Genomic DNA, 19,522 nt, shown 5'->3' with positions numbered 1-19,522 from the left:
CAGACTCGTCACCGTTCTGGATGAGGCAGATAACAGTAGTGTCGTCTACAAACTTAATGAGTTTGATGGAGGGGTCTTTTGCAGTGCAGTCGTTGGTGTACAGGGAGAAGAGCAGTGGGGAGAGAACACGTCCCTGGGGGCACCAGTGCTGATGGTGCGGCTGTCGGATGTGATTTTGCCCATTCTGACTAGCTGTTGTCTATCTGTCAGAAAGCTGGTGATCCATTGACAGACAGAACTAGGAACAGAGAGCTGGGCCAGTTTGTACTCAAGCAGTGATGGGACGTGTTAAAGGCAGAACTGAAGTCCACAAACAGAATCCTTGCGTAGTTCCCTGGTTTGTCCAGATGTTGTAGGGTATAATGCAGTCCCATGTTGACTGCATCCACAGACCGGTTTGCTCTATAGGCGAACTGCATGGGGTCCAGCAGGGGTCCAGTGATGTCCTTCAGATATGCTAGCACCAGGCTTTCGAATGACTTCATGGCCACAGATGTTAAGGCCACAGGTCTGTAGTCATTGAGTCCTGTGAACTTTGGTTTCTTCGGGATTGGGATGATAGTAGAGCGCTTAAAGCAGGATGGAACTTTGCGCTGTTCCAGTGATCTGTTGAAGATCTGTGAGAAAATGGGAGCCAGCTGGTCAGCCAAGTTCTAAGACAGGCTGGTTAGACACCATCTGGCCCTGGTGCTTTCCTTCTCTTCTGTTTACTGAAGATCTGACGCACATTATCCCCACTGATCTGAAGTGCAGGGGGTGGGGGGGAGGAAGATGGCTGGAGGTGTTGATGGCTGTGTAGGGAGATGGTCTGGGCTGTGTTGATGTGGTGTTGATGGCTGTGTAGGGAGATGGTCCGTGCTGTGTTGATGTGGTATTGATGGCCGTGTAGAGAGATTGTCCGGGCTGTGTTGATGTGGTGTTGATGGCTGTGTAGGGAGATGGTCCGGGCGGGTGTGAGGTGTCTGGTCATAGGTGTCAAATCTACAGTAGAACATATTCAGCTCGTTTGCAATATGTTTATTGTTGTCGATACTGGAGGATGGTGTCTTGTAATTAGTGAAACCTTTTAAGCCTCTCCACACTGATGCAGGGTCGTTAGCTGAAAACTGGTTTTGCAGCTTTTTGGCATAGCTTTTCTTAGCCACACCAATCTCCTTTGTCAATGTGTTCCTGGCCTGATTGTACAAGATCCTGTCACCACTCCTGTAAGCGTCCTCTTTGGCCTGAAGAAAGTGTCTAAGTTTTGGTGTAAACCATGTTTTATCATTGTTAAATGACAGGTAGGTTCTGGTAGGGATGCATAAACAGGCTTGTAAGACCTGCTCTGTGTCGTTGGTCCAATTCTTGACAGTCCTTAATACTGGCTTAGTAGTTTTAAGTTTTTACCTGTAAGTTGGTATAAGATGAACCAGGCAGTGATCGGAGAGTCCTAGAGCTGCTCTGGCGACGGAGCGATATGCATCCTTTATTGTGGTTTAGCAATGTGTAGCAATGATGGATAAATGGATGGATGGATGTGTGTGTATATACTATAATATACTATAAATAAGTTTAACTGCATGATAGATAGATAGATAGATAGATAGATAGATAGATAGATAGATAGATAGATAGATAGATAGATAGATAGATAGATAGATAGATAGATAGATAGATAGATAGATAGATAGATAGATAGATAGATAGATAGATAGATAGATAGATAGATAGATAGATCAAAAATGCTGAGTATAAGTGATTATCAATGATTCGTTGTAAGAAGTGACTCATGCAAAAGAACACTTCTAAGTGAGTCATTAAACGGAGACAGCAGAGGAGGAGAGCAAACAGCAGACGGCAGCGCTGGCTAAATGGGTAATTAAACTCTCCCACAGGTCAGAGGTCACACCATTGGCCAACAGCTGCAGAAGAGAGACCAAAATGCCCCCTTAATCAACAGAGTCTGGCTGCAGACACGATGCAGTCTCATGATGGTGATGAAGGTGTGTTTGTCCTGTTTCAGGCTGGACGGGTGATGCAGTGCTGGAGCTTCTGGCTGGGTCTGATTCTGGTACCAACAGCATGTTTGCTCAAAGACGTGGTGTGGAATGCGTAAGTAACCTACTGTATCATACACATACAGTTGAATTTTTAGCCCTCCTATGATTTCTTTTTATTTATTTTTTCCAAATGATGTTTAAAGAGCCACTATTATGGGTTTTTGAAAATGACCTTCCATGTAGTGTGTAACGCAGCTCTAAGTGAAGTGAAATATCCAGCTAAGGCTTAAATCTAAAAATGCGCCATGTTTAAAACTATTGTTTCATCTATAAAAGAGTCGACTTATAGTAGTTCGAATGAATCGCTGCTAAATCTTTATCAGTTTCAGATACAAAACTCAAGCCCCGCCCATTTGTTGCACGCGCAGACCCGGGAAAATTTAAACCCAAGGCCCCATCCACACACACTGTAGAAAGAAAAAGAGGAAGACAAACGCTGTAGCAGATCTTGGTTGAATAAAGACGCTGTCACTGAAATACCTCAGCATTATAGCCCCAGCCTTGTGCTGTGTTCCCGTCATTTTTCTGACAAGTGCTTCAGCAATCTAGGCACTCACAATGGGGGATTCATCGGCCGTTTGTTAAAGGAAGGATCAAAAAAGACTATTGATGTATGGGACTTTGTCGGATCTTGACAAGAACTTTACAGTGCACAGTTCATGGACCAGTTTCTTCCTTCATTTCACAAGTGTAAGTGCGTTTAAAGTGGTTGCCTCCTTGTTTTCTCTAGCTTGCAAATCATGTATTTAATTGTGTTTGTTACTTGTAACCGCTTGTACTGTATCTGGTTAACTCTTTATATTTTCATCGCGTCTAAAACCCCATTGAAAATGCGACACGTGCCGCTTTAAGGATTTAAATGCATTTATGACCATGCGACGGTCAAGTATGAAAATAGTTCAACTTTTGCCACTGTGTGGATTACTACTGAATGTGTGTCACTGTTTTTACTTATGGTTAAGAATAAAGCAATATGCTGGTGTTAAACTTCATTGCTTTAATGCACTCCTGCATTGGGCTCACACATATACTCTGTGCTCCGACTACTACAAAATAGTTGATAAGCCGTGCTGGGCATTTCTCTTTATCTCGCTCTGAATGCAGTCGACCAATCACAACAGACTGGGTGATCGAACCAGTCAGCACAGATTAGCATCGTGCAAAGGAGGAGTCTGGGAACAAATGAATCGCAGTTTAGAATAAAAGCAGTTTTTAATTTTTTAAAAACCATTTTAAGGTCAAAATTATTAGCCCCTTTAAGCTATATTATTATTCAATTGTCTTCAGAACAAACCATCGTTATACAATGATTTGCCTTATTACCCTAACTTGACTAATTAACCTAGTTAAGCCTTTAAATTGCACTTTAAGCTAAAAACTAGTGTCTTGAAAAGTATCTTGTAAAATAGTATGTACCGTCATCATGGCAAAGATAAAATATTTGACATGAGTTATTAAAACTACTATGTTTAAAAAATTGTTGAAAAATATCTTCTTTCCATAAACAGAAACTAGTTAATAATTCAGGAGAGCTAATAATTCTGACTTCAACAATATCAGCATATTAATGGAGGAAGTACAGTATCGTTTGGCAATATGTAATGTAATATATTGTGTCTGCATGTAGAGGAAGACGTACAGTGAGGAAGACTCTACTGGAGGAGGTCCAGGAGCTAGAGGCGCGGGCTGTGGACCCCGGAGCAGCCGTTCTCAGAGATGCCAGCGGCCGCAGGTTAGTCTTTAAATATGCTTTAACATAAATCTATTGACTATGAAGTTATATAGTACCCCTTTTAGGTTCAGGCAATGTATAATTGTTGTTTTTTTGTCAACATGTTAGATACATTTTAAAACCTTGTGATCTGACTCGCTACCTTTACAGACAGGCATCTACTATGATAGCGTACTAACTGTAATCTACTATGGCAGCATACTAATAAAAAAACTTTATAAGTGACTGATTTGAAGAACACTACATAGGCCCTGTGTACACTGTCAGGTCTTGATGCCCAATTCCGATTTGTTGCCCATATCTGATTTTTTTTGCCTGTCCGTTTACACAATCTTTTAATTGTGACCCATATCCAATTCATGTGTTTACACTTGCCATACAATTTACGGCGTCGCGCATGCGTGAGGGAGGATTCTAGCATCTGCACCACATTAGCCACGATGGAAGACCAGCCACATTAGCCACTTGCTTTTAGCTCTGCGAAATATGCAAAGTTCAACTTTAAAATGATTTTGAGGAGGGAAAGGGCCAACTTCACAGCTTGCGCCTATGGTTTATATATGGTGTCCTCCACCATTTAGAGGAATTTGTGGGTACGAGAGAGATCTCATGTCTGGAAGCAAATTGTGGCGACTGACCACTTTCCTCGTCCATGTTTCCTCTGTTGTTGTTGTTTACTGTGTCAGCATCTTCACACATGCTCTTCCTTCTACGTCATTAAACCGTGGAGAAGTACCACATGGTCGCAAGTTTAATGACCTTTAAAACGGAATGCCTGGATAAATCTGATCTGCCTGTTTACACGATAGTTGCATTGTCTCATATCCGATTTATATCTGATTTATTTCCACATATAAAGGAGGCCTGAAACCGATCTCTGAATATCCGAATGCATGCGTGTTTACACGGTCATAGAATAGATCCGATCTGTATTACATATCAGAAAGAAATAGGAATTGGGTCGCATTTAACTGGCAGTGTAAACGGGGCCAAAGTCAGTAACTCAAATAGCACATACACATAGCAGACCAAAAAGTTTGGTTAAAATTTGTCTATATTATATTATATTATATTATATTATATTATATTATATTATATTATATTATATTATATTATATTATATTATATTATATTATATTATTCATTTATTCATTTTCTTTTTGGCTTGGTCCCTTTATTAATCGGGGTCGCCACAGCGGAATGAACCGCCAACTTATCCAGCATATGTTTTACGCAGCAGATGCCCTTCCAGTTATATTATTTTATATATTTGTAATGTACAGTTTATTTTAGATTCTTTGCAGTGAGAACAGTTTTAAAACAGTTGTAATATACCCAAAGTTTATTTTATGTTTATTTTATGAATTATACCCAAATTTTTCTCACTTTGTATATTCCAGTGTTCGTTCATTCGTTCATTCGTTCATTCATTCATTCATTCATTCATTCATTCATTCATTCATTCATTCATTGTGTTATACATATAATTATGATTATTATGTTAATTACATTCATTATAGACAGCTGATTGATATTTATTTATATAAATGTAATATATTATAAACACAAAAATATGCTGTAGACAAAACACAGTTGTAATATTTATTAATTTATATACATAATATGATGTTATTCATATATTAATTATATGTACTGAGCTGAAAGATATTTATATTATTAACACAATACATATTATTGATAAAAAAATAACTCTTATAGATTTTTTCACATGCATTGCTTGCAGTTAATGTACATTGTTTGGTTGCCCTTCTCTGTAAAGGATTTATACAATGCTGTTCACAATTTAATATCTTTTCGAAATTCTGGCCTTAAAATTCCTTCAGGTAAAGCCTAAGACTATAGATTACACAGGGGCGTAGCAGGAGAGGGTGGGGGTGACATGTTTTGTGTATTCTCCTCACTTTTAGAGCCAGACCATTTAGAAACAGGTGATTAATAATTACCATTCAGCTGTTCCCCTCACTTTTAAAATGTCCGCTACGCCCCTGAGAGTACACAAGACATGACACTTGTATAGTTTTGAATGAAGAAAAGTGCAATAGTAAGTATGGTGAATGAAGCCCCGCCTTCTAGTACATAAGCCAATCAGTGATCTCTATAGACTGACGATTCTCCGGCGAAGGGCTCGATCCAGATGTGAATATCTGCAGATTTTGTTTGATTTGAACGTTTAGAAATGAAACTAAAGAAACAGTTGTTTAATTTTTTATTGTTGATGCCTAATATGAAATTTCATCATAAGTTTGGCAAGCAATTTTGGAGAATTTGATGTTTCCCTATTCAAACAGAATGACCAAGCACTCTTGCCTTGCCTTAAAGTACAAGCGTCAAAGCCAGTTTCTGGAGGGCCGGAGCTCTGCACAGTTTAGTTACAACCCTAATTAAACACACCTGATCAAACTAATTGAGTCCTTCAGGCTTGTTTGAAACCTACAGGTAAGTGTGTTGAAGCAGGGTTGGAACTAAACTCAGGCAAGGCAAGTGTGCTAGGTCATTCTGTTTGGATGGGGAAACATCAAATTCTCCAAAATTGCTTGCCAAACTTATGATGAAATTTCATATTAGGTGTCGACATTTGTGCCTTAAAGATCACTAGGTTTTAGAGCTGACTGCTTGTTTATCACATTCATTTTTGCATTTGTAAATTGTGTATGTGTGTTTGGTTAAGACTCACATTTGTGTTGATTGTGATCCTCTTAACCCCTGCCTGAACACCCACAGGCCCAACACTGAGGACTCATAGACCCGTAGAGTCAAATCCAGGCATGCACGCAGGTAGAAACAGTCTGCCTGAATGTGACCCTCTCTATGGATGTGCAGTGACCTCTGTTTCCCTAAACCTTCCTCCGATTATCATCACCATCTCATGACTTTTCTTTCATTTTTCTCTTTTCACGTTCTACGCTATCAGACGGCCATGATCTGGTCAGGTTTGCGTAGCTATAATCACTGGGTGTGTTTAGTCTCCTACAGATTATAGCTCTGTGCATGTGTTTGCTTTCATCCTGTGATTTTGATATTGACTGTGTGGAGCGATTGCACAGATTTAGCACTTGAAATATTACTGTACATATTGCGTGAGGTGTACAGCCCTATATACACGAGACACAAAGTTGGCAGTCTTTTTTGTAATACCTTGGAGTGTTTTGTGGTCTTTAGGCCACTAATTTATGGCTAGGGAGTTGACAGAATGGACTTCTAATCAGAGGGATGTTGGCTGTAAGCCCCGTTTGGGTTTTAGCCCCTCGTTTCCCCCAGAGCAGAACACTTAACCTCATTTGTTTCAGTAAATATCCAGCTGTAAAAAGCATAATGGCTGTAAGTCATCCTGAACGAGTGCAGAAATCTGCTGAATGATTAAACATCAGCTTGAATTCAGCATCAGTGAGTGGAGGCTGACTCAGATGTGGAGTATGCGCTATAGGCATCTAGATTTGTCGCTCTGTTTGTCTCCAGTAAAATGGCAGGGATTTTACACAGGATAAAACAAACTGATATTCAGGTTCCCATGCTTCTTGAAAGTGCTTGAATTCAGACATATGAATTCAAGGCCTGGAAAGTACTTAAAAACAAACATAGGTTCTTGAAAGTGCTTGAATTAAAAGTTTATAGTGTTATTTAAACAATTGGACTGTTCTGCTATCAGAAACTGAACAAAAAATTGGAGGAATACTTCATATAAAAACCTTAAGTTTTAGGCTTAAATAATGCAGATTTGATCAATATTTCAGAGACAGCATTTAAATATTACCAGAATTGAATTCAATGAATTGTGTTAACGTTCTTTGATCATGACTGTTTGAACATAACTGTTTATTATTACTTTGATATGTTTTATGTAAATATTAAGTGTAAGTGAAATGTTAAGGACAGTAAGCACTTTCATGGTGCTACAGATGCAGGGGTATAAAGTGCAAAAGTGCTTGATTTACAATTAATGGTGCTTTAAAAACGTTCTTGAGTCTACTGTCCTGGAAAGACTGGAAACCTTGGATATTATTTTATCTCAGTTTCTACACATAAACTCAGAATTATGACATACATTTACAATTCTCAGAAGAAAGTCAAAATTGTGAGAAATAAACTCCTAAATTACAATTCAGTGGAAAAAAGTCAGACGATGCAAGACTAAATTCAATAGAGAGAAAAATGGGGAGAATTGTGATTTACAGACCCGATCACACCGAACTCGCTTTTACATTCCAAAAACACGAGGTGCATATCACTGCCTTTTTGTTGATCCTTGTGGAAGTGTGGCACGCTTTTTAAGTCACTAGGCCACGACTGAATCAGATGCAAATTGTGTGTGAGTGCTGCTGTTGATATTGTTATAATTGTAATATTTAATAACATTGTGAGATTCAAGATTTGTAAAGTCATACAGCTCTGGATAACTTGAAACAGTGACCACTAGTCTCTTCTTCATCTTTAAAAGTCTCTAGTTGTCTTGACAACACAAACGCTACTGTCACCTCAACAGAAACCACGCCTCTGCTTTAATTTGATTGGAGAATGAAAAAGACGCGACTGATGTAACACACTTTTTCCACTCAGTTTACTTTTTAAACTGCGTGTACACAGCGTGCGATGGCAAAAACACGAGGCGCAGCAGGCAGTTAAAACGCGAGGCGCACAGGGCGCATAAGCAACACACAAAACGCTGTTAGTAAATCATTCAAAAGATGCGCCTCTCAATGCAAAAAGCGTGTTCGGTGTGATCAGCACCTAAGAAGTCTGAATTTATAACTCGGAATTCTGACTTTTGTCTCAGTATTCTTAGACTGCAAGATACAAAGCCACAATTGAAGTTTTGACATCATAACTTTTTCAGTATTTTTTAAAATATAAAATATTTTGAAAATGGAATAATATTGAAATAAGATACGGAGTTGAGATGTTAACTCGCAGTTGTAAAGGTGTAACTGTAAACTGGACAAAATACTGAATTTTAAGTGTAAACCCAGAAATAGAAGATGTAAACAATTCAGAGAAGTTAGAATTACAAGATACAAAGTGAAGTTTTATAAACTAATTTTGAGAGGATCACGTGCTATGATTGATCACGGCTTGTGCCGCATCAACAATCATCGATAAACCAATCAGATGAATTCAAGACTCCAATAAATAGCCCAGTTTGCATTACCTCCCTTATCTTCGTTTTTGAAGAATCCCCCCATCCACCCCATCTCCTCCTTTACCAGGGGGAGCTCTCGAGACCTCCCTGATCTCAGACCCGCTTCTATGTTATATGACTCAGGGTTCTCTCCTGGGACAGCATGACAAACCTGCAATTAGTATCGAGCAATAACCAAGTGAGAACTCTTGAACTGACAAATGTAGAGTCAATTGCAGGATATACAGTATAAAGAGTAGTATTCCTCAAGACATTGTTTTTCAGGTTCAGTTGTAATTTGCAGTTTTAGCTCGTCTTATATAATCTTCACTATATTTTTAAAAACTATATTTTTTAATGCAATTTTCAGTTTATAAACTCAAATGATGAACTTGAAGTCATAATTTTGTGTGATTTAAAAAAATCACAGTTACATTTTTTTATTCTGTTATGGAAACAAGCTTCCATAAACTAGCCTTACCGGACAAAAGCAAGGTATTTTCCGAAGTATGAGCCAAGCCTGGACTCATACATGAGGGACAGTCTTGAGGAAAATAAGTTATTGAAAATTTGATTAATCAAAACAACTGTCTGATATTCCAAGGATTGTCCACGTTCCAGAGAAACGGCAGAGGGAAAAAGAGCTCCTGTTACCATCAAGCCTATGCGTCATTCCATCCCTTTATTTCTTTATTTATCCATTCATCATCCACATCTTTCAACCGGTCATCTGTTTTGCAGACATCGTTTTTGTTGGCCCACATTCTGCCATATCTCATACACTGTTGCAGCACAGCCTAAATGAATGCCACGTCCTTCCCAATGATAACAGTGCAAACGGTCCCCTTCGTAGCACAATGGGTTTGAGCTGTAACCTTGAGAAGTTTGGCCCTCGTCCATAACAACTGCTTTTCAGATCACGCTTTCTTTTATGGATGAGAGGAAGGATCTCTTTTATCTGATTTACAGGGAAACATTGTAGACTGATTGTTCTACATTGAACCTGTTTGTCAAAGATGGGGTCAGACTAGTTCAGTTCCTCTTCATTTTCGAAACTGCCGGTGAAATGCCACAGAATTGAAATTTGGCCATTTAATTTAACAACCAGATACTTCTTTATTGGCTACATTAATTTTAGAATAAAGAGCTGTTGAATGCTTCTCATATTGATCGTTTTTGTTTGAGGGATTGGAAAGCTGGAGGATTTAGTGCTGTGGAAATATTCAAGGAGATGTTTTTGGATCACACGGCTGAGTTTAATGTTGTTTAGGAGTGCTTTGGGAAGCCATTTCTTAGAATCGTGTGAGTGTGTGTGTGTATAAGTGTGTGTTCTGCTTGAGTGAATGTCATTAAGAGTTTCTGATGTTCGCCAGTACAGCCACGCGGCAGGGTAGAGGACTAGAGTGTTGTAAAATTGCATGTGGTTTGACCTCTAGCTGTCATGTGTGTAGTAAATCAGCCTGTAAGTGTGATGTGATTGGTGGTGTAACTCGTGTGTCTCTGTGTGTCCAGTCTGAACGAGCGTGCCCACCTGCTGACACGGGTCTTCAGAAAAACGCCTTCCAGTGTGGGACGCTCCAACTCTGTGCAGCAGACCGTGTCACGTAAGTTAATGTTCCTCACGCTTTCTTTTTACACCTCACACCCACTGACATCTGCAGAACCTGCTAAATATACCAGATTGGGTTGGATTATGCTGATCTGTGCTTGTTTAGTGAAGAGTTTAATAATGGTTAATTAATCTGTCAGCTAATAGCCTCGGATAATAGCCTCAGTTTTCTGTACAAACTAAACAAAGTGAATAAGATCCCAAAATAATTTTTAAATATTCTTTTGCATTTGTCCTCTATTTAACATCTCACTGCTTCAAATGATCGAGTAAACGAGTCAGTGATTTAAATGATTCAGTTTGAATCATTTAGCGAGTCACTGATTTAAAGACTCACTGATTCATATGGTTTAGTCAGAGTGAGTCTCCAGTCAACAACTCACAGATTAAAATTATCTGGTCAGTCAGAGTAAGTAACTAGTTAATGACTCACCGATGCATATGATATGGTCAGAGCGAGTAATTAATTAATGACTCACTGATTCATATAATCTGATCAGAGTGACTCTCAACAACTCACTAATTCAAATGATCTGGTCAGAGTAAGTAATTAGTTAATGACTCACAGATTCATATGATCTGGTCAGAGTGAGTCTCCAGTCAACAACTCACTGATTCAAATGATCTGGTCAGAGTGAGTAATTAATTAATGACCCACCAATTCATATGATCTGGTCAGAGTGAATCTCAACAACTCACTAATTCAAATGATCTGGTCAGAGTGATTAATTAGTTAATGACTCACCGATTTATATGATCTGGTCAGAGTGAGTCTTCAGTCAGCAACTCACTGATTCAAATGATCTGGTCAGAGTAAGTAATTAGTTAATGACTCACAGATTCATTTGATCTGGTCAGAGTGAGTCTCCAGTCAACAACTCACTGATTCAAATGATCTGGTCAGAGTGAGTAATTAATTAATGACCCACCAATTCATATGATCTGGTCAGAGTGAATCTCAACAACTCACTAATTCAAATGACTTATCAAAGGGAGTAATTAGTTAATGACTCATCGATTCATATGATATGGTCCGAGTGAGTCTTCAGTCAACAACTCACTGATTCAAATGATCTGGTCAAAGTGAGTAATTGGTTAATGACTCACTGATTCAATTAATCAGCTCAGAGCAAGTCTACAGTTAACAACTCACTGATTCAAACGATTTGGTCAGAGTGAGTAATTAGTTAATGACCCACCGATTCGTACGATCTGGTCAGAGCAAGTCTCTAGTCAACAACTCACAGATTCAAATAATCTGGTCAGAGTGAGTAATTAGTTAATGACTCACCGATTCAAATGATCTTGACAGAGCAAGTCTCCAGACAACAACTCACTCATTAAAATGATCTTCTCAGAGTGAGTAATTAGTTAATGACTCGCTGAATCAAATGATCAGGTCAGAGTATGTAATTAATGACTCACCGATTCAAATGATCTGTTCAGAGTGAGTAATTAAATAAAGACTCATATCAATATTTAATACTTTTACTGGAATAATATTATATCAGGGCATCTACACTTAAACTCAAGTACTTGATTTGTATACTTCATCCACCACTGATTATTACATGCACATTAACCAACAGCCTACAATTGTTTTTTAATTCTCCAACAGATGGATATGCGTTCTCACAGGAGGAGCATGGTGTGGTCTCTCAGTCGCAGGTCGTCCGCTCCTATGACACCACCCGCCAGCGGCCCAGTCTGTAGCTGTGGCCCTACTGCAACAGCTGCTGGAGACTTTAACCACACACCTGTGCTGGGTGATCCCGTGCTGAGGCCTTTAAGCTGAATATAAACTGAACTGGGCACAGCTACCGCAAACACCGGCCGAGCTACATAACACACCGCCTCCCGATGAGGCCAGAGGGAGCGGATTTACTGAAAAAAAACAAAACGCAGGGTTGGGGTGGGCGGGCATATTCACACACTGAAACGGCCAGTTGAAATGCACTACACATGAGATGAACGGACTGGCAAACGGAGCCAAGTAGCATCCAGAAGTGGAAACCAGAGACAATGGTGTCTGTATAACCATTCGCGAGTCACAAATCTGCTTCATTTGGTTCTATATGGTGTGGGTGCGTGATTGCATCTGCACGCTCATATATATCGAGAAGGATGCGCGTATGGCTTCTTTGTTGCACTCGCTCTTTAGGGGGGGGCTCATGCTGTCATGCTTCTCGGTGTGTCTGCATGTGTGTGTTTTTGTTGAGTCCCGGCGTCTGCATCTCCAGAGATCGGAGTTTGGCGTGTCCGTCATCACCACATCGATGCAGGAGGGGAGGCCACTCAAAACAAACACCAAACACCCACCCACATATATACACAGATTGGAGGAATGCCCATTGCAGACCTGAGATGGGGGAGGAGTGGCTTGGAGATGCAGGAGACACACACACACACGCATGCACACACATGCATGCACCGTTACCATCCAGCAAGGCTGCCAAAACACACAGCGATTCCTCTGAGGCAGAACCCCCACCTTGCAGCATGGAGCTTCCCAGCTTACCACACACACACAAATACACCTTCTTCTCTGTCTCAGCTAATCTTAATGGCGGTCTCTGTATCTTAGAGCTCATGTTCCTCCTTCTGTCTCTTTCTTTCCAGATCAGCAATCTCCGTGTCTCCTTGTTCTCTTGGTCTAGTTATCCTTTCATTCGCTCACTGTTTCATTCGGTGGTTGCTGTGGCTCACAGCTGTGGCTTTGCTTTGTCCGCTTTCACTCAACCTGTCAGGTTTCTGGACTGTTTTGTCAAATAAACTGGACTTGTGACTCAGTGTCATTCTCTTTTTAAACTTGTTTTCGGTCTCTTTTTTTGTCTTGTTGTAGTTGTTCTTATAGGGAGAGAAATCAGCGGGAAAAAAGAAAAATGTTTATTCATGGTTGTGCTCTTCCAAAGTGCATGACTGACTTCTGTTGAGATATTTGAAAGAATGTTCATGCTGCTCTTTATTTATACAATGAAATCATATGGTAACCTGAAGGTGACCGCTCCTGAAAGTTATATAGTTTTGGTAATATTATATATAGACACAAAGCATTATAGTATTTATTTAGATTTTTAAGTGGCATTGTTTTCAATTTTCCCTATTCATTTCATTGGTGTTATGACAAATTTTTTTTAATAAAAAATGAATAGCTTTTCTTTTTTTGTTGTTGTTGAGTGCCTGAAAAGGCAAACATTTGAAAATGCATGTCTTTGGAAAGATACTGTTATCATGTGTAAACTACAAAAATGCTATTCTTGATAATCTGCATTTCATGTTTAGCAAGAACGGAAAACCAAAACAATAATTGTGAATGTAGTTTATAGAAATTGTAACAAAATACATATGTGCTGGAATAATTTTGTCAATGTTGTATGTAAAATGGCGTCACGGAGGCGCAGTGGTCAGCACAATCGCCTCTCCCCGTGTTCGTGTGGGTTTCCTCTGGGTGCTCCGGTTTCCCCCACGTGTCCAAAGACGCACTATCGGTGAATTGGGCGAGCTAAATTGTCCATAGTGTATGTGTGTAAATAGGAGAGTGTGGGTGTTTCCCAGTGATGGAAGGGCATCCGCTGCGTAAAACATATGCTGGATAGTTGGCGGTTGATTTCGCTGTGGCAACCCCAGATTAATAAAGGGGCTAAGCCGAAAAGAAAATGAATGAGTATATGTAAAATGCAAAGACAAAAATGCTAAATTTTCCATTTTTAGTATAGATTATTTTAGATTAGTTTGGTTATTTATGCTCTCTAGAAGGGAAAAAGGGAAAGAAAAGCAGTTCGTTCCTAAGGCTCTTAGACTGTTTATTCAGAGTTAATTCATTTTATTTTTTCATTTAATATGTTTTATTCCAGCTTTATTCATTTTTATTTTATTTTTTACAGCTTTTTTATTTTTGACTTAAATAACAAACATTCAAAATCCGATTTTACACACAAAAAAGACAATAATAGTAACAATGATAATAACAGATCACGTTAAATAATATTATAAACATAAAACAGTAGAAAAAAACAACAAAAGAGGAAAAAATATTTTTGTTAACGTATCATTGTGACGTCATTATTTTTAAGCCTTCAAATGGCTCCTTGTCAAAATAATGGATAACATTCCTAACATAAATATGTATATTTTTATTTGAGAATTAAAACACTCCTTGTTTAATAGATTAATTGCGGTTCAAGACGATTTATTGATTTGACTAGTTGATATTGGTTGTTCGAGACTCTTATCGCGTGGCTCGACCACATCGGCCTCATAAGTTATTTGAGGTAAAGCCTAGTTTATTCGGACGAGAATTTGAATTATTCCTTCAAGTGGTAAGTAAAATTTTGCAATTTCACTGTTTGACTCAAATTGACCACATTCCTCGTGTTTTAAGGGATTACCAAACATTGAATAGCAGCGTACATGCCTACGTGAGAAACTGGCTCAGCGAGAGAGACCGTTTTAAAATTACAGAGCTAAAAGATGAGCTTAGCGTGATTTAATTCACTCATAAGTTTGAAAGAAAGCCAACATTCACTAGCGGGCTTATAAATTGAGTTTGATTTGTGCTTTTCTCGGACCTGGTTTGTTTGAAGTGCACCTCAGAGCTGAGTCACGGTTACAGGTTAGGAAATGAGCTGAGGTGGAGTGTTATTTTAAGATTAAAGACAGGAAAGCAAGGAGAAGACTAACACATTTACAGCAAGTGTAGATCTTACCTTATTTAAACTCCGAATCATTCAATTTGCCAAAGAACATAATGTACGTCCGACTGAAAAGCTACGATCAAATTATATATTTTGAATGGATTATATGCGACTATTATTGAAAACATTCCCATACCAGAGCATTTAATGCGGTTACATTGAATTGCTATTAACTTGGCATACTTTCTATATCGCATAAATAAGGTTTAAAATGGGTGTTTTAACATACCAGAGTTATGTGTTTTTACAGAGGAGGTTTTGGATGTTTCTTTAAGCCCTCCACAATTCAGAAAATAATGCAAACAGGTACATTTGATTTAAACTCTCTGTAAAACCTTCCAAATTTATATGTAAATAAAAATAAAATTAAAAAACCTTTACAGATGTATTGGGATTTAAAAATTGTAACAAAGTAAAAATAAAAATGTCATTTCTATGTCTTCTGTGAATTAGACCGGGGTAAAAAAACAATCACAGAAAAACCCAAAATTGACAGGTGCTTATAACAGTGTATTTGACTGAAGTATATCTCCCCTAAGTCTTAATGTAACTGTATGGGTGTGTGTGACCCTGTAACCTCAATCAGTCCCATAATCCTTCATTGCTAGAAAGTCCACACCCATGTCTCTGAATGTGAGCCAGTTCTGTCCAGCTCCACTGCCTCCAATATGGAGAATCCATTCCTCTGTTCCACCTCAGTGGGGAACCACATGGATCCATTTCAACTCCTTCCAAAGTCTCCTCAAACGTTAATCTGACCCTAAACGTTCCATTTAACAAGCCAAAAACTGTACTAACTGCAATTATTGTGGTTTTTGTTTGTGTTTTATAGTTGCAGGCATTGTCTGTGTGGAAAATTTGACTAGCGGTGTGTGCTGGTTAAATTGTTAAATACTCCTTTGTGAAAAGATGTTTTAGAATTTTTAAAGGGCACATAGTTTACCTGTTTTTTATGATTTAATATTAATATTATGGTTCTTCTGAGTGTGCCAGTTTAGGTTCAGTTTAAAACACAATTCAGATTTTTTTATTATAATGTGTTAAAAAGTGTCATGCTGGGGGCGTGTCCACAGTTTGCTGATTTATGGGTGTGTTGCTTCACATGTAAATTAGTTTCGGCTTCCCGCCAACGTAACAAGGGGGCGGGGCCATGAGCTCACCCGCTCTGCGTTTGCAACAGAGTCTGACAGGCAGACTGAGAGGTTCAGCAATTAGTCATACATGTACGACTCTGACACAGACCAAGCAGAGAGTACAAAATCATTTATGTCTTTGTACTGTTTTACAGCCAACTGTGTGCTAGTTTCAAGTGCCGAGCTTGTACACAGAAACTAATAACCACGCACACTGAATTAACTTTGACTGAGGCACCGGATGCGCCGCTCGACGCCGCGACACGGCACACCAGACACTCTCTGTGGTGCACCAGAAACATGAAGTGTCCCGAATCGTTGCGCCACGCATTTTTGAATTCTAAACATAGGTTTCTGCAGCAGTCCGCAGCGCCCAGCCGTCGACTTGAGTGTACCCTGATAGAAACCGATGTTTAGAATTCTAAAACGCATGCTAGTTAAGATCACAGGGAGCTTCTGGGATTGCGAGAAATGCAAACGGCTGAAGTATAAGGTAGACTCAATGAGAAGTACACATGTTTGCAAACCTAAAGATACAACCAATAATTCCGATTAGAGCGATAATATGGAGAATATTGATCTTGTGTTGAGCCCAATGAGCCTTGCATCTAAAAATAGAGCTAGGGTGTTCCTTTAGTGATATCGCTTCGACTCACGCTGAAAATGGCGGACGTGAATCAACAAACTGAGGATATGATGACGCGCCTGTCAATCAATATTGGTGGGCGGGGGGACCGCTCTCCTACGTAAAGTTGCGGTCGGTTTGAAAACAGCTCCAATTGGTCCACCGTTTATTTATGTTGTTAAATTGAAAAAAAGCACTGGGTGTGCTTATATCACCCCAATATGACGGTCTATACATCATACTTGCACATATGTCTGTCCAAACAGCTTGAAAAGTAGATTTTTTTACCATAGGTGCCCTTTAAAGTAATGTTTTCACATTTCTAATATTTCAAACAATACATTCTATCACATTTGTGCATCTGCACTATATAGGTTAAATAAATCTTACTAATAAACATAATTCAGACCTAAAAGAGGGTTAGAAATGGGAAACAGATTAAATGTATTTTACAAAAGTTCTCAGATATTGATATAACTTCAGAAATAATTGTACAGAATGATACTTGCTTTGTGTATATTCAGTTGCCTTACTAAAAAAAAATATTAAAATATTTTTTGGGTTAAAAAGTAATATGATTTAAAGTTATTTTTAAAATAGACCTGAATTAATTATGATATATAATAATCACATTAATAATCTCATTGTGAGAATTTTGTTGGTGTGTTTAAGTTGTGTTCAAAATGATTAAAGCAAGTGCTGTACTATTTGAAGGTTTTCTCATTGTAGGACATTACATCTTTTTAACTACTCTCTTTTACACAGGTTAACAGCCTGTAAAAGTCTTTTTAGCTGGCAGTATCAGCAGACCATTTTGTTCATTTCAATTATGTGTTGAAAGCTGTGGTAACTTAACTGTCATTTATCATTTTCTCGTTTAATGACTGCAACAGAGAGACCAGCAAAAACATCTTTTATCTTTGACTTTATTTCTTTTTACTTTTACTGAAACAAATTTTTAATACTTTTTGGAAGGAAATGAAGGATCCTGTGTTATGTACTGTAATGATGCTGGAAATTCAGCTTTGCATCATAATAAATTATATTTTCATATATAATAAAATAAAAAGTAATTATTTTTAATTGTAATGATATGTAATGGACTGCACGATTTTAGAATAAAAAACTGACATTGCAATATTTATTTTTTCTGCGATATATTTTGCGGTGCATCTACATAAAATATACAACATTTTGCAAAATAAATTAAAGCACAGAGAAATTCATTAATCAAATTTAAAGTAACACTGCATAGACTTTATTGTATTAAATAACTAAACACAATTAATGTTCACTAAAGAAGCAAACTTGATCATTTACTGTGATTCCACAAGTCACATGTTCTAAACTGTGGTTTTTGCATGTTAATTATAATCCCAAATTGAAATTTGGGATATCGATGCTGAAACGATATACACTACCTCACAAAAGCCTTGTCGCCTATCAAAGCTTTAGAAATAACAAATAATAACTTTTAGTTGATCGTTTGGTATCAGAAGTGGCTTATATGAAAGGCAAAGGCCTCTAGATTACACTTATTTAACCAAAATAAAATACGATCATGCCCTGATTTTTAATTATTTAATTAGGACAGTAAGGTCTGACTTTTTGCTTAGACAAAAGTTTTATCACTTAACAGAAATAATGTACAGTATAGAAAATAAAGTCATGGTGCAGTGAAAACTCCCATGAGCTTGGAGGACTGCATTCATACATCTCTACAATGTCTCAAATAACTTATTAATAAAGTCATCTGGAATGGCAAAGAAAGCGTTTTTGCAGGACTCCCAAAGTTCATCAAGATTCTTTAGTTTTATCTTCAATGCCATCTACATCATCTTACCCTAGACGTGCTTAATAATATTCATATCTGGTGACTGGGCTGGCCATTCCTGGAGGACCTTGACCTTCTTTGCTTTCTGGAACTTTGATGTGGAGGCAGAAGTATGAGAAGGAGAATTTGCCCTCTCCTGTGGTTTGTAATGTAATGGGCAGCACAAGTGTCTTGATACCTCAGGCTGTTGATGTTGCTATCCATTCTGCAGATCTCTCGCACACCCCTATACTGAATGTAACCCCAAACCATTATTTTTCCTTCACCAAACTTGACTGATATCTGTGAGAACCTTGGGTCCATGCGGGTTCCAATAGGTCTTCTGTAGTTTTTGGGATGATTTGGATGCAGTTCAGATGATTCATCAGAAAAATCCACCTTCTGCCACTTTACCTCATGATCAACTAGAAGTCAGGTTATTATTTGTTGCTCTTACAACTGGGATCAACAACAAGACTTTTGTCAGGTAGTGTATCGTGCAGCCCTAATATGTAGTAATAAATGTATCCTCGGTAGGCATAAGAGCCCCTTTTTTTGACAGACCCCAAACATTTGAACAGTAGTGTATATAAAATAATTCAAAGCTGTTCAATCAACCCCAGGCTAATGACTTCACAATGGGTTTCAACGTTTTGTATATTTAAAAGAAATACAAACACATGCATAAGGACTTTATGACTAAATGTCTTCTGTATATGCAGACACTTAGCATGGAAACTATG

At 38.3% G+C, this 19,522-nt stretch overlaps 1 protein-coding gene across 7 annotated transcripts in view; it reads left to right on the top strand.

The window, feature by feature from the left end:
- atp8a2 (ATPase phospholipid transporting 8A2) overlaps positions 1–13,322 on the top strand; it is a 135,768-nt gene extending 122,446 nt beyond the window's left edge. For all 7 annotated transcript variants that reach the window (XM_056451197.1, XM_056451201.1, XM_056451199.1 and 4 more), the window contains 4 exons: positions 2,003–2,091; positions 3,667–3,771; positions 10,418–10,509; positions 12,133–13,322. In XM_056451197.1, the coding sequence (XP_056307172.1) occupies positions 2,003–2,091; positions 3,667–3,771; positions 10,418–10,509; positions 12,133–12,227 (381 nt within the window). In that variant the 3' untranslated portion in view covers positions 12,228–13,322. The remainder of the gene's footprint in view (positions 1–2,002; positions 2,092–3,666; positions 3,772–10,417; positions 10,510–12,132) is intronic.
- Positions 13,323–19,522: the final 6,200 nt, after the last annotated feature.

The sequence above is a fragment of the Danio aesculapii genome, chromosome 24 (genome assembly GCF_903798145.1).
Source record: "Danio aesculapii chromosome 24, fDanAes4.1, whole genome shotgun sequence".
In the NCBI taxonomy this organism is placed as follows: Eukaryota; Metazoa; Chordata; class Actinopteri; order Cypriniformes; family Danionidae; genus Danio; species Danio aesculapii.
Note: the sequence above shows the minus strand (reverse complement) of the source record. Positions and strands in the feature narration are given on the sequence as shown.